The sequence below is a fragment of the Tinamus guttatus genome, unplaced genomic scaffold (assembly GCF_059628265.1).
Source record: "Tinamus guttatus ecotype Peru unplaced genomic scaffold, ASM5962826v1 Tinamus_guttatus_pri_ptg001148l, whole genome shotgun sequence".
In the NCBI taxonomy this organism is placed as follows: Eukaryota; Metazoa; Chordata; class Aves; order Tinamiformes; family Tinamidae; genus Tinamus; species Tinamus guttatus.
In genome coordinates this window covers 126,049-139,375 of record NW_028289682.1, presented here as the reverse complement: position 1 = coordinate 139,375, position 13,327 = coordinate 126,049, and the positions used below count along the sequence as shown (strand labels likewise).

The 13,327-nt window shown below is 44.1% G+C and overlaps 2 protein-coding genes across 2 annotated transcripts; both read left to right on the top strand.

Moving 5' to 3' along the window:
- The first annotated feature begins 1,391 nt into the window (after positions 1 to 1,391).
- Positions 1,392 to 2,345, top strand: LOC148590709 (olfactory receptor 12D1-like). The gene has a single exon (XM_088538689.1). It carries the CDS (start codon positions 1,392 to 1,394, stop codon positions 2,343 to 2,345), a length of 954 nt encoding a protein of 317 aa, XP_088394815.1.
- A 6,980-nt stretch (positions 2,346 to 9,325) lies between these two features.
- Positions 9,326 to 10,261, top strand: LOC148590708 (olfactory receptor 4E1-like). Its single transcript, XM_088538687.1, has one exon. It carries the CDS (start codon positions 9,326 to 9,328, stop codon positions 10,259 to 10,261), a length of 936 nt encoding a protein of 311 aa, XP_088394813.1.
- The last annotated feature ends 3,066 nt before the right edge of the window (positions 10,262 to 13,327 follow it).

The following is a 13,327-nucleotide window of genomic DNA, read 5'->3' as shown; positions in this document are numbered from 1 at the left end:
AAAAGAAAAGAAAAGAAAAGAAAAGAAAAGAAAAGAAAAGAAAAGAAAAGAAAAGAAAAGAAAAGAAAAGAAAAGAAAAGAAAAGAAAAGGAAAGGAAAGGAAAAGAAAAGAAAAGGAAAAGAAAAGAAAAGAGAGGAAAGGAAAGGAAAGGAAAGGAAAGGAAAGGAAAGGAAAGGAAAGGAAAGGAAAGGAAAGGAAAGGAAAGGAAAGGAAAGGAAAGGAAAGGAAAGGAAAGGAAAGGAAAGGAAAGGAAAGGAAAGGAAAGGAAAGGAAAGGAAAGGAAAGGAGAAGAGAAGAGGAAAGGTTATGAAGGGATCAAAGGAAGGGATGTTAAGATAGAGAGCTTAACAGGTTATCTGTGTAGTTGTATCAGAAGCAATGAAACCATGATACCTATTCAACTTAGTATGCCTGGGAATATCAAAAAGATGTCACACACTTCTTCGAAAAAGCCACCTTTAAAACAGTCTTTCTTAGAATCAGGCATTATATCCTTGCATATTTTAATATTTATATATTTTTATTCTACGTCTTCCTCCTGTTTATGAGAGCTTGCTATACAAATAATCATTATCAATATTAACAGGATGTAGCTAGAGGAAAACTCATTGTTATTTTATCAGTTCAACTCCCCACAACATCATTAGCTTTCTATGCCCCTGAAATGCTATGCCTTGGTGTTTTCTGAAGTAAACCCCCTAAGATTCAGAGGCTTGATCCCAAGAGGAGTTAGCAAAGAGACAGGAATTTTCCTTGGCCAGAAATAAATGTGATTTCTTCAGTGGCAGAGAGTACTATATAAAGAAGGAAGGATGAAAATTAATCCTCTTTGACAGCAGTGCATTATATGGGATCTCCTCTACTGCTATAGTTCTCTCAGCTTCGGCAAGGATATAGTTTATTCAGCCAGGACCTGGAATGAAGAAGAAAACCTACTGCAGGACTCTTCTTTCATTTCTATTTTTTTAAAAAGGAAAACCTACAGGATTTCAAAGTAATTTTCATGCAGACTTTAGGTAACCAGCCTTCCTTTTTCCCTTCCTCCCTCGCTGCTTTCCCCACAATTTTCTTTGCTTGCTGTTTTCAAATATGCCATTCCTTTTAGTGGGCTGGTACACAGGTGGCAATTACAGCGTCACTATCGACCCTAGAGCTTACAGCAATTCCAGCATTTGTCGAAGGGTCTGGAGTGGGAGATCAAGTAATTCTTCTGTGCCCTTTTCCACAAGATCTGATACAGGTCCCGGATTGGTATCTGATCTTTTTGATTTATGAAGCGGCATCAGCTGCTGATGCACCTTCTAGAAGAGGGCTCCAGGGAATGTGTAGAGTAGCTCAGGATGGAAAGATAGCAAGCTACTGCTAAGTTAGTGTCTCTTTCCCTGCAGGCATGGAGAACCAGACAGAGGTGAGGAAGTTCATCCTCCTTGGCCTGAGCAATCTTCAAGGGCTGCAGCAATTCCTGTTCGCGCTCTTCTTGCTGCTCTACCTGTCCAGCCTGCTGGGGAATATGGCAATCATGATTGTAGTGGTGTGCGAGTCCCGGCTACACACCCCCATGTACTTTTTCCTCTGCAACCTCTCCTGCCTGGATATTTTCTACTCCACAGTTACTGTACCCAAGATGCTGGCTGGCTTCCTCTTGGGGCACCCCCAGGACATTTCCTACACCGGCTGCCTAAGCCAGCTCCACTTCTTCCACTTCCTGGGCAGCAGCGAAGCTTTGCTGCTGGCTGTCATGGCCTATGACCGCTTTGTGGCCATCTGCAACCCCCTGCGCTACACCCTGCTCATGAGCCCACGGGCCTGCCTCCTGCTGGCTGCGGCCACTTGGGCTACGGGCTTTCTCCACGCTCTCATGCACACGGTCATGACCTCCCAGCTCCATTTCTGCGGCCCCAACCGCTTCCACCACTTCTTCTGTGACATCAAGCCTCTGGTGAGACTGGCTTGCAACAGCAACCAGCTCAACCTCAACCTTCTCAGCATCATCACCGGGGCCCTTGCGATAGACCCTTTTGTCTTCACACTTTTTTCTTACCTCTACATATTTTCCTTCCTCCAACTGAATGTCCGGTCCATGGAGGGAAGGAAGAAAGCCTTCTCCACTTGCATCTCCCATCTCACAGTAGTCGCCCTACTTTATGTCCCTGTCATTTCTAACTATGTGCCACCTTCCTCAAGGAATTCACCCAAGAGGGACATGATAGCCACCCTTAAGTATAATGTTGTCACGTCAGTGCTCAACCCTTTGATTTACACTCTGAGAAATGTGGAGGTGAAACGTGCCCTAAAGAGAAGACTGGTACAGAACATGTTTTGCCATGCAGCTTCTGTGGGGTAGTAGGCAGTGGGAAATCTAAACAGAGGAGCTTTTGGCTCTAGACTGTGTTATGCAGAAATCTCCTTTTCACTCTCAATGGCTTGAATACCTTCATAAACAGCCTACATATTGGATGTGGTCTCATGTCACCTATCTTGGGCAGTATCAATGCTGAAAGATGAATATACATTGGTGGAATAGCCATTCCCATTCATCTGGCTGGAAAAGAGAAGTTGCGGAGAAGGATACTTAAATAAAAACAGCTTTGTTGGAGTGGTTTTCCCTCCAAGTCACCTGACTTTTTTTTTCAAAGAAGTTCATCTTTTTGTAAAGCCAATTGAGAAGGAAGGATTCAGTTCTTTCATTTCAGTTGGACATATATAGAAGTGTAACTCATGCCACTTGAAATGCTACAGGTATCTCTTAGCTGGTGTCTCTCTGATTCTCCAGAAAGGCAAAGGTCTTTCATAGGCTCTGCACCACATCTACTAGCCCTGTATGGATGTCAAATATGCTGGGGCCTCTAAGGTGATGCTAGGCACCTTTGTGCAGGCAACTTCACTTGCCAGTAGCTCACGTAATACATTATGTCTTTCAATACTGGCATTTGGTACAAATGGACAATAATCAATAATACAGCAGCTAGTTTTGCTCTCCACCAAACAATGTCTGATGATATTTTTAGGGTTTCCCCTTTTTCCTTTAGACAGGAATTCTCTGGTAGCATTTACATTGGCTTGCAGTCACTCTGTTACTTTATTGCCCGGTGTTTTCTGATAGATTCATTTTCAAAGTTTGAAGTAGCACTACCTTGACAATGCAGCTTGGTCCATTTCACAAATTCCTCCTCTCTCCAAGTCTATAGACTTGGAAAAATAGCTTTTGGAAAAGGGTCTCTCATTCTAAGACCACCTCGCCTTCTTCACATGGGACTGGGATCACTTTGATCACTGTTTTATCCAAAACTGATGGTTTCTAATGTTTGTTTCACTCAGCTACCATCCACAGTTCTTTAAAATATTTATCAATATCTTTCTTTAGTTCTACTGATAAAATAATGCCATATGGGGAGTGGAGAACTCTATGCAGCCTGCCAGCCTGCCCATTTGGAATTCATAACTGCCAACCGAGTGATTTCCCAAGCCACTGTCTTTAGTATTTGTGTGGAATGTGGAATCACAGATACAGACAGGAAAATGACAGCAGCCTTTAGCTGCTGACTGAATACTCAAGGCTGTGGAGGCACACCATGGTCCATGAAATAGCTTGACTTTGCAGTTATTTCACCCTTCAAGATATTGACCTTCTGCAATGGTTTTAGTCCAGCGATGGCTTTCCATCCAACTTAACCAGGACTCAGTTTGTTTTCTTACACCTTGAGTTTTCATATCCTTTTTGTGAGTACTGTAAGATCTAGGTGGAGATACAAGAGTGAGTGGCCTGGGTTCAGAAAGTGGAGTCAGACCCCAGGTGATAGTGGCTCCTGTTGTGCTCTTAAATGGGGCAAGAGAAGGTTGAAGCATCACTTACTAGAGCAGGACCATGGGTCACTGTGCCAGCATATGGGAATGTAGGTTAGTGAGGGGAGCGTGGGAGAGGGGAGTGAGGATCTGTGTCAGCAGCTAGAGCAGGGGATCACAAGTCATAGTGCCCATGGCAGCAGCTGCAGCAGGAGGGGGACAAGCTGTTAACCCAGTGATCTGGTGTGTGTGTGTGAGAGAGAGAGAGATACACACTGAGTCTCACTAGTGGTGGCATCTACAGAGAGGAGAGCATCAGCTGTGCTTGGGGTGGAGAGGCGTCCCCTAGGTGCACCAGGCTGGCCTCCAAAGGCCAGACAGGAGACTTTGGGTCCCAGAGCCACTGGGGGCAGCAGCTTTATAACATCCCTTAGCAAAATTGCATTTTGGTAAGGGGATGGGCCACAGAAAGATGTCTTTTCCATTGGAGATACCATTATGTCAGTCAGGTACCATTATGTCAATAAAGAACCACATAGCCAAGACACAGTTACTAGTTGAAGCAGCATTTTTTCACTCATGCAAGCTACATAATAATAAATATTTGCCTGCTTGCTAATTCTAATCACAAGGCAACAGCCAAGCAGATTTTGCACCATAGAACACTAAAAAATATAATCCTGAGGAACCCAGCAAACCCAGAAAAAAACAAAACAAAACAAAAAAAAAACACAAAAAACCACACACACATATATATATATGTTCTTCTCCACTATAGACACCAGACATTATCTTGGACTTGGCAGTGAAACTTTCGCAGATTTCCCAAGGTACATGGGTTATGAAAGTGCTAATCAGCCACGAACATTAAAACGATGAGAATGTTCTTTCTAGTGAGGAACACTGGAAAGAGAGGTATTAAAATTTATGAATGTTTCTAAATGCCCAAAAAATGATTTTCCCTACCTGTTTTTAATGTCCTCGATGTCCTCATTCTTTTTCTTCTTCTTTCATTTTTCTTTCAATGAATTGCAACTAGAAAAATGAATAATGTTAAAAATGAGGTCAAAAACATTACTGAGAGCAGTTCTACATGTATTCTCTTTTTGAAACATACTCTAGTGTGCTTCATTCAGCAAAGATCAGAGGCAAAGGGGAAAATTTTCTGCCCTATTCTAAGACTCATTTTAAAACAGGTATCTGATGGGAGTGATGGAAGAGTGTGAATTGCCTTCAAGAATTTTCTCCTTTTGCACTTACTGCAGGTAGTGAGAAGACCTGCGGAAGATCTGGTGAGGAGTCATTGACTGGCAGAGTACGTGATAGCTGGCCCAGCTTGTGAGACTATACACTGACCAAGTTCCCATCAGAACCAGACACACATATGACCACTCCATTCTTCGAACCAAATGTGTCTTCCTCAGCAACACTGTTTTTCCCTAAGATCCACCATTCATCTGTTACAAAGCTTGAAATTCTGGGTGACCTCCTCTGTGCATGGATGATCATCTCTTGGGTAGAATGGGTAGCCCAGATGTTCTTCCTTCATCTCTGTTTATACAGAGATCTGCAACCTTGATAAAACAGCCTATGAATGCTACAGGGCCAGCTGCAACCCTGGGCACTATCTCATACGTATGGTATGGGTACAGGGATCTCCTGTGGACTGACTGGAATGATGATCAAACTGTCCCACTTCACAGAATTTGACCGCTTGATCTGTAATGAGTTGCTAGTGATTGAGCCAGCTCGCACACATACCAACAGCTAGCTAAACCCCATGATCTTCATCCTGGGAAATGAGTACATGAGGTGGGCACTCCCTAAGCTAACTGGGAGAAAAGTAGCCACAGAGGAGAAATAAAGGCTAGAGCAAAAGCAGTGGCAGTTTCCAGGGTCAGCTGTTGTTTTTCAGCTTTATCAACAAGAGATAAATTTCACTGTGACAAACTGGCACCTAATCTCCTTCTGTGTGGATAATCCTGGTACCTCCATTTGTGCATGTTGAGGAGACTGTTTGAACTCTCTTGCCTCACTGAGAAACATAGAAAAAGGAGATTTCTTCCAAGATTAAGTTACCATACAAAAGATACCACATTTTACCTTTATGTTGGAAGTGTGTTCAGAGTAATGTGGAAGTTTCCATTTTGAGCTAAGATTTTAGCAAGCCGAGGCCTTAGTTAATTCCTTTGCTTGATTTATCCTTTTTTCTCCTTTCCTTTCCTTTCCTTTCCTTTCCTTTCCTTTCCTTTCCTTTCCTTTCCTTTCCTTTCCTTTCCTTTCCTTTCCTTTCCTTTCCTTTCCTTTCCTTTCCTTTCCTTTCCTTTCCTTTCCTTTCCTTTCCTTTCCTTTCCTTTCCTTTCCTTTCCTTTCCTTTCCTTTCCTTTCCTTTCCTTTCCTTTCCTTTCCTTTCCTTCCCTGTCCTTCCTTTCCCTTCCCTTCCCTTCCCTTCCCTTCCCTTCCCTTCCCTTCCCTTCCCTTCCCTTCCCTTCCCTTCCCTTCTCCTCTTGTCTATTCTCATCTCTTTTCTCTTCTCTTTTTTTCCCCTATAACTGTTCAAAAGCAGTTTTAAAATTTCCATAGTTCTTACAGACAGAGCAATTAGAGATACAAATGAAACAGTGGAGAAAATAACCCTGCCATGCTTGATTTTTTTCTGTTGCTATGGCCAGGAGATAATGCACATAATGCTTGAATTCATTAGCCATATTGTTTATTAATATTTCCCTCATTTAAAGCAAAATCCCTTAAGATGAGTGCCTGAAGGAGCAATCTTTTGCCACTTCATGGGACCTTTTGATTGGCAATAGTTGCAATACTTGCAGGGGGCAGATTTTCATTTCTTATGCAGAGTCCTTCCTCCACGTTGACTTTATGGTCCCTGTCCTAAGTCCAAGGCATTTGGACAGAGCTCATGGACTGCATTGTGTTCTCCCTATGTGGAAACTTGGTATTAGCTCACCTAGAAGACCTTTAAGAAGGCAAAGTGAGTTATGTGGCTTTATGGGTGAACATTAAAATGCACTCTGAACCTCTGTGCAAGGTGTAGCCATACAGATTTGCTGAGTGACTAATGGACTTACAGCTCTACTCCCAGTGGACTTATTAAATCTATTCCAAAGCTCATACTGTCAGCTGCCTAGGATGATTTAACAAATCCCTTTGGGACTCACTAGTAAAGCAGGAATTTAACATTCCTTGAGTCTCACAGCTGACTTTTAGACAAGCATACAGCCGCAGCTTTGTCAGTTCTCTATGACTTTATCACAGCACAAAAGGTTCTGCATTGGGTGTTGAGAGTAATTGAGTACCACAAGCTCTGGCTCTCCAGAACTCGCTGTTATAGGGCAGGGTTGAAGGTGTAAGTCACCTCTACATCCTTGCGTATTCTGTCAGTGTTGAGCTTCAGCTTCTGATTTAGGGCTTATCTTCTTCACATTGGCAGGAATGCTTTGGGACATAGGCAGAAAGTTCAGCTTCTATTTTGATTTTTTGCAATGTTCATAACCAATCAAGATTCTTTTTTGTTTGCTTGTTTTTGTTCTAAGTAAAGTGTTATATTACTTAAATATCAGAACCATCCTCCAGTACGAGGGGACCATCTGCTCAGGATAACTTGGGTATATTAGGGGGACCATAAAACATTTTATTCTCTTTTTTAAAAATAATTAAAAAAAAACAAATTAAAGCAAATACTTTCTGTTCTATTGCCAGACTTACTAGTTGATTGGGTAAGAAGAATTTACAGATGCTGATAAAAAGGAAGAAATTTATTTACCCATTTTCACTTTTTACACCAAAAATTACTTTTTCTTTTATGGAGAGAAAAGACTTCAACTCATTCAAGTCACAACCATACTTTTTCCAGACACCACTGGAGACTACGTAAGCTCATTTTTCCTACTCTTTTTCACTTTGGGTTTCTTGCAGAGAGAAGGGGCTAAGACATTGACTAGAAAGAAAATAACACTTTGATTTGGTTGATTTTCAGTTGTTTTTGTAAGATCTTTAGTGCAGGAGAAAAACAAGCATCTGATTGGAGACATCAGCATCTGTCTCTCAGCAGACTCAAAGAAACAGAGGAGCATCCGTGCATGTCCTTGGCCGCTTTAAAGCCCTATGAAAATGTCAGTCGCGGGAGTTGTAGCAGAGGAAAGTACCAATGTAAATTCACACTTTACAGGCTTGTGGCTCCACTGGTAAGAGCTGTCGACCACTTTTGGGGTATTCAGCCATTTCTGGAGCATCTACATGCTGTTAAAAATGTAGCGATCATCCAGGTGCTTGGTTAGACCTGTGCTCAGAAGCTCAGCATAGCTGCAGCAAATAAATCACAGTGCCATTGATTTGCAAATACAAGAACCCTGCATTCATACTCAGACATGGCTTTAGTTTAGCAAAGTGGGGAATTTTGACATGTCCTGCCATTTCCCACATCATTATTTTTATTGTCTGTCTGTTTTGAACCACGCACTGTAAACAAGCTTCTCCTTTGTTGGACAGGGTTCCGATTTGATGTCCTCCTATTTCTCTGCTATTTGCAAGATGAGAATTTGTGTATTTTTGATTATTTTGCCAATGTTTCTAAATTTTCATTTCAGAATGAAAATAAATAGGCAGGAATAGTGAAATACAAAATGGGGATAGATATTCAAGGTCTGAATTTGTGACTGCATGTGTTGCATAGCTGATCCCTCATAAATATGCCAGATATCAAGCCGCTAAGGTTTCTGACTGAGTGAAACACGTGAATCTGTCCTCCTCAAGCAAGTTCCCAACTGGGAAGGTGAAATCCACACACAGCTGAATATGCAGAGAGCTATCCATCAGGGAAAGAAGGTGTCATAGCATTCTCAGAGTCTATGATGGGAGTTCTTCTTTAGGGAAGAGGTTAGAAACTCAGACAAGATTTAGCAAATAGTAGCAACAATTATGTAGGGCTTTCAAATGATCTTGTAGTGAAAGTCTAAACCTGTAATCTGTGAGATCTATGAAGAAGTTGTCAGTGAGATCTCTGAAGCCTATTCAGATGTCATCTCACTAAACTGCAATGACCAACACAGAAGTCTTCCACTAAGCATTTGCTTCCTCTACAGTGAAGGAAGAGAAATATCTATAGGCACAGATTCATGCATTTCATGACTGGTAATTGCAGAAAGGTAGCTTAAACAAGATCCCTGAAATCAGGAAAGATGGACCGTGAGATTTATTCTGCCAGGAGGAAAATCCTTCTGCTAACTGATAGCTCCTGAATAATTCAGAGAAATAGATCAACTTGCACTGCATTGTCTGGAAACGGAAGAAGTCCAGGTATCTCATTTGAAAGCCTGTTCTGGTACTCACAGTGCTCCAAACTTGAATAGTTCTGCTAATATTAGGCATCACCTTTTGGGTGAGACTACTAGGCTCCACCCTGTTTTGTCTTTGTTCCTCCGTAGAGCTCAAATTTGTAAGTCTGCCATTGTTTTCTTTCCTCTCATACCATCAATTTAATTCTCCTTTCACTGTGCCCTTTCTCCTAGGTGCAACACAGCAGAAGACATGGTGTGGCAGAATTACACTAGGGTGAGTGATTTTTTCCTCTCAGGCCTCACCACCAACCATGCTGTAGAGCTCGTCCTCTTCATCTTCTTCATGATGATCTATGTGCTGATTATTTTGGGCAACAGTCTCATCATCTTCACAATTACACATGATCAGTGTCTGCACACTCCCATGTACTTCTTCCTCAGTAACCTCTCTGTCATTGACATTTGCCATTCCTCGGTGGTGATTCCCAAGATGCTGGCTAATTCCTTGACGGACAAGAAGAGCATCTCCTTTGAGGAGTGCATGGCACAGATGTTCTTCCTCCACCTCTTTGCCTGCACAGAGATTTTTCTCCTCACCATCATGGCCTATGATCGCTACCTAGCCATCTGCAATCCCATGCATTATGGCACCATCATGAGCCGGAAGATGTGCCTCCAGCTGGCCACAGTCATGTGGATGGGAGGGCTGATACACTCTGTAGCCCTCACTGTCCTGCCTCTCAACCTCCCATACTGTGGTCCCAGTGCCATCGACAACTTCTTTTGTGATGTCCCCTTGGTCATTAAGTTGGCCTGCACAAACACCCATGTCTTAGAAATGCTCATTATCTCCAGCTCAGGCCTCATCTCTGTGGTCTGCTTCCTGGTGCTGGTGACTTCCTATGGGGTCATCTTGGTCTCACTGAGGAACCATCTCTCGGAAGGGCAGCACAAAGCCTTATCCACCTGTGCGGCTCACTTGACAGTTGTGACAATGTTCCTAGGACACTGCATTTTCATCTATCTCAGGCCAGCCAAGAGCTTAGCAGCAGACAAAGTTGTGTCAATATTCTTCACTGCCATCACCCCTCTGATGAATCCCATTATCTATACTTTAAGGAATGAAGATATGCAAAATGCTTTGAGAAAGCAATGCAGGCGGCAGATTGATTGCCAAGACAAGTGACACAAGTGACACTGCTGGAGGTGACCGTGAGGATTCCAATCCCTGGATATTGCCTGTGCCTACCCCCTTCGCGCAGGGTATTCTCCGGTCATTAATCTTCAGCTTTTGCCTTCTCTGCATCCAGAACATGGACTTGAAATCAAACAATGACATTAGGTTCAATGACATCTTATCTTAATATTATCTTCTTTGTCTTTTTATCAAGAAGAGAAACCAATCATAGATGCATTTATGGCGTTGAATGTACTTTGGAGGCCATACTAGCTTCTGCCCACTCCCAGCTTGTTCTCAACTCTATTTCTTGCAGCATATTAAAGCACTTTGTACCTGAGTGAGAGATTCCCCTTGCTTGGCGCTTCTACTAAATCTATGTCATGGAACGAGTGGTGGAGCGGGTGAGTGACACAATGCACTTCACTCGTGTGAAAGAGAGAGTAATCAGTTTTATTGATGTGGACAATGGTGTCATGAGATTCTGTGGCAAGGTCACTTATTATTTACTGCATGGGGTACAAGATGATACACAGAATTACCAAGGAGACCCTCGCAACTCAGGAGCCTGCTGATCAGACCCCATACCTTCAAAGAGCTCACACTCTACCTATACTTGATGGAGATCACTCTCTGCCCTGCCATCATGTTATTCACACTCTTCCTCTGCCTCTGCCATACTATCATATGAATTACAACTCGAATAGTTAGTTCCTCTAAGTCCTGCGGTAAATATTTCACTGTTTTTTTTTCTTCATAAACATGCAGCACACATACAAATTAATAATGACGGGGATCAGTGTCGTCTGTGTTTTCTGTTAGGAGGGCACATATAATGATCTTTCTGCCAGCAGGAGGGCAGGTACAAAGTCTGTGCATGCTGCAGGTGGCTGCATCCCCACTATGGCCATTAGGGACAAAACTGGCCTTTGAGAGCCAGCATGCCCAAGGAAGAGAAGCAAGTTAGGAAGTCACTATGAGGTCAGCTCATGTCCATGGGCCTAAAGGAGGCAGTGAAGTAGGCAAGCTCCAGACCCAGGAGGGGAGGAGGGGTTCACAGGTCTGTGGAGGCGATACTCTTTCTGGGAAGGAGTGTGCACTTCGTGCCTACCCCATCTTCCCCTCTTGTACCGTTTGGGTCCCTGACAGGGGGGCCTTGAGGTTGGAAGAGAAGTGAGCCTCTTCTTCATTCTCCATGGGGTAGCACTGGAGTCCAGTCCCCCAGCATCAGGGAAGATGGGGAAGGGCAGAGCTCCAACCAGCTACCCCACCATTGCCAAGTAATAGGGAACAGAGATGATCCCCAGGATGCTAAGGCCTGTAAGATCAGTGGGTTCCTCCACAGCTTCCCAATGTAGACAGCAGGTAGGTTCTCCGCAGTGTCCTGGTGGGCACAGGCAGCACAGGGATGTGCTCTGGGGTAGGTCTGGGCTGGAGCCCTGGGTAGGAAAGTGTTCTGAGGGGCAGTGACAGGCCTTCACAGAGAGCAGGTCTGTTCCCCTCCAGGCCAGAGCAGGTGAAGGGCCTCAGCACATTGACTGCACTGCAGAGTGCTGTGCTGAGCACATGAGCCTGGGCCCTCATCCAGACAGCCCACAGGACATTGTGTGCCAGAGGGGAGATACTGTGTCAAGTTGGGGCCCTGCTTCGGCATCTCACGTGCAGTCCTCTAGGATGATATGGGTTGCTGGGAGTGGTCCATACAAAATCCTACTGTAGGGTGGCAGGTTATGGGGAAGAATGTTCCTGCAGTGTTCCTTTTCCTTTTTCAGAGCACAGTATTCGATTGCCAATGGACATTTTTTTTTCACTGGCTCCAGAATCATCACACTGAATGTGTGAAGTTCACACCTGAGTGGTGGCAAGCCAAGCACTACAGCAGAGGAGGGTCCTTGTAGTTAAGGCTATTCCACACATTAAAGGTTAATTCCTTGTGATTTGTGCAATTTAAAGATTTTGGATTTCTGAGGCAGAGAAGAGACCCAGGTTCACCTAAACATGTCTCTTCATCCCTCCCTTGCTTCAGATGGAGAAGGGGCCAGATGACTGATGAAAGGATTTAGTGGGGTGCTGCTAGGTGGACGAAGGAGAGAGAAGGTAATGATGCTGCAGGTGGCTTGGGAGAATTTGGCTTTGCAAAAAAATTTTCTGGCACAATCTGTGAATGTTTTTTGTTGCTGTTGTTGTTTTTTGCTTGTACATAGTCTTGTACATAGTTCTTTGAGGAGGACCACACTTGGTCCTCAAGGAATCCCAGATCTGTAGCAGAATTTTTACCCAAGATCAACGTGCCAGTAGCCCAAGGGGCAAATCTGTTCTTCATGGCCTGCAGAAGTGCTGCATTTTCATCTACTGCACTATGCCTCCCTAGGGACTCACAGCAGTCCTCACTGCATAGCCTGGCAAGTTCCTCCATTTCCTAGATGTCTGAGCACTGTATAGGAAAAGGAGAAAAAAAATCCTACAGAACTGTTCACCACCACCCTCTGGGGGTGGACATCCAGCCAATCTTTCACAAAGGGAAGAGTACGGGTGTCTAAGCAATGAGCTGCCAGCTTCTCAAGGAGAAGGCACCCTGCGAGAGCTAAAAGCAGGCAGTAAGGAGAGTGCTGTGATGCTGATGAGGAGGTGCTCTGTGTTGATCAGCAGAGCATGAGGAACTAGAGGCAGGACCGTGAGGACAGAAAGGTCTCCCAGAAGGTGTCCAAGAGAGAGGAGATGTATATTGGGGAGGTAAGGCAGCTTGAGGTAATGATGCTGCGAGTGGCATGAGGCCTGGGAGAGCCCCTAGTGGAGAGACTAGCAGGAAGGCCCCTAGGCCAAAACGAAACATGAGGCAGAACCCCTAAATTAGGCCTTGCCTCCTGCCTTTCCTCTCTTTCTGAACACCACAGTCACAGTGCTGTGCACAAGGAGCCATCTCTGCCCTCTCTCCCAAATTCTTGTCCTATGAACTGAAGCCAATCCCTACTGGTCCCTGCGTGCCTTGAGGTACTGGACTCTGTTAGGCCCTCCGTCACAGGACAAACATATGCTCTAGGGACCTATGCAAGGCCCTAACTAAAACCTGAGCAC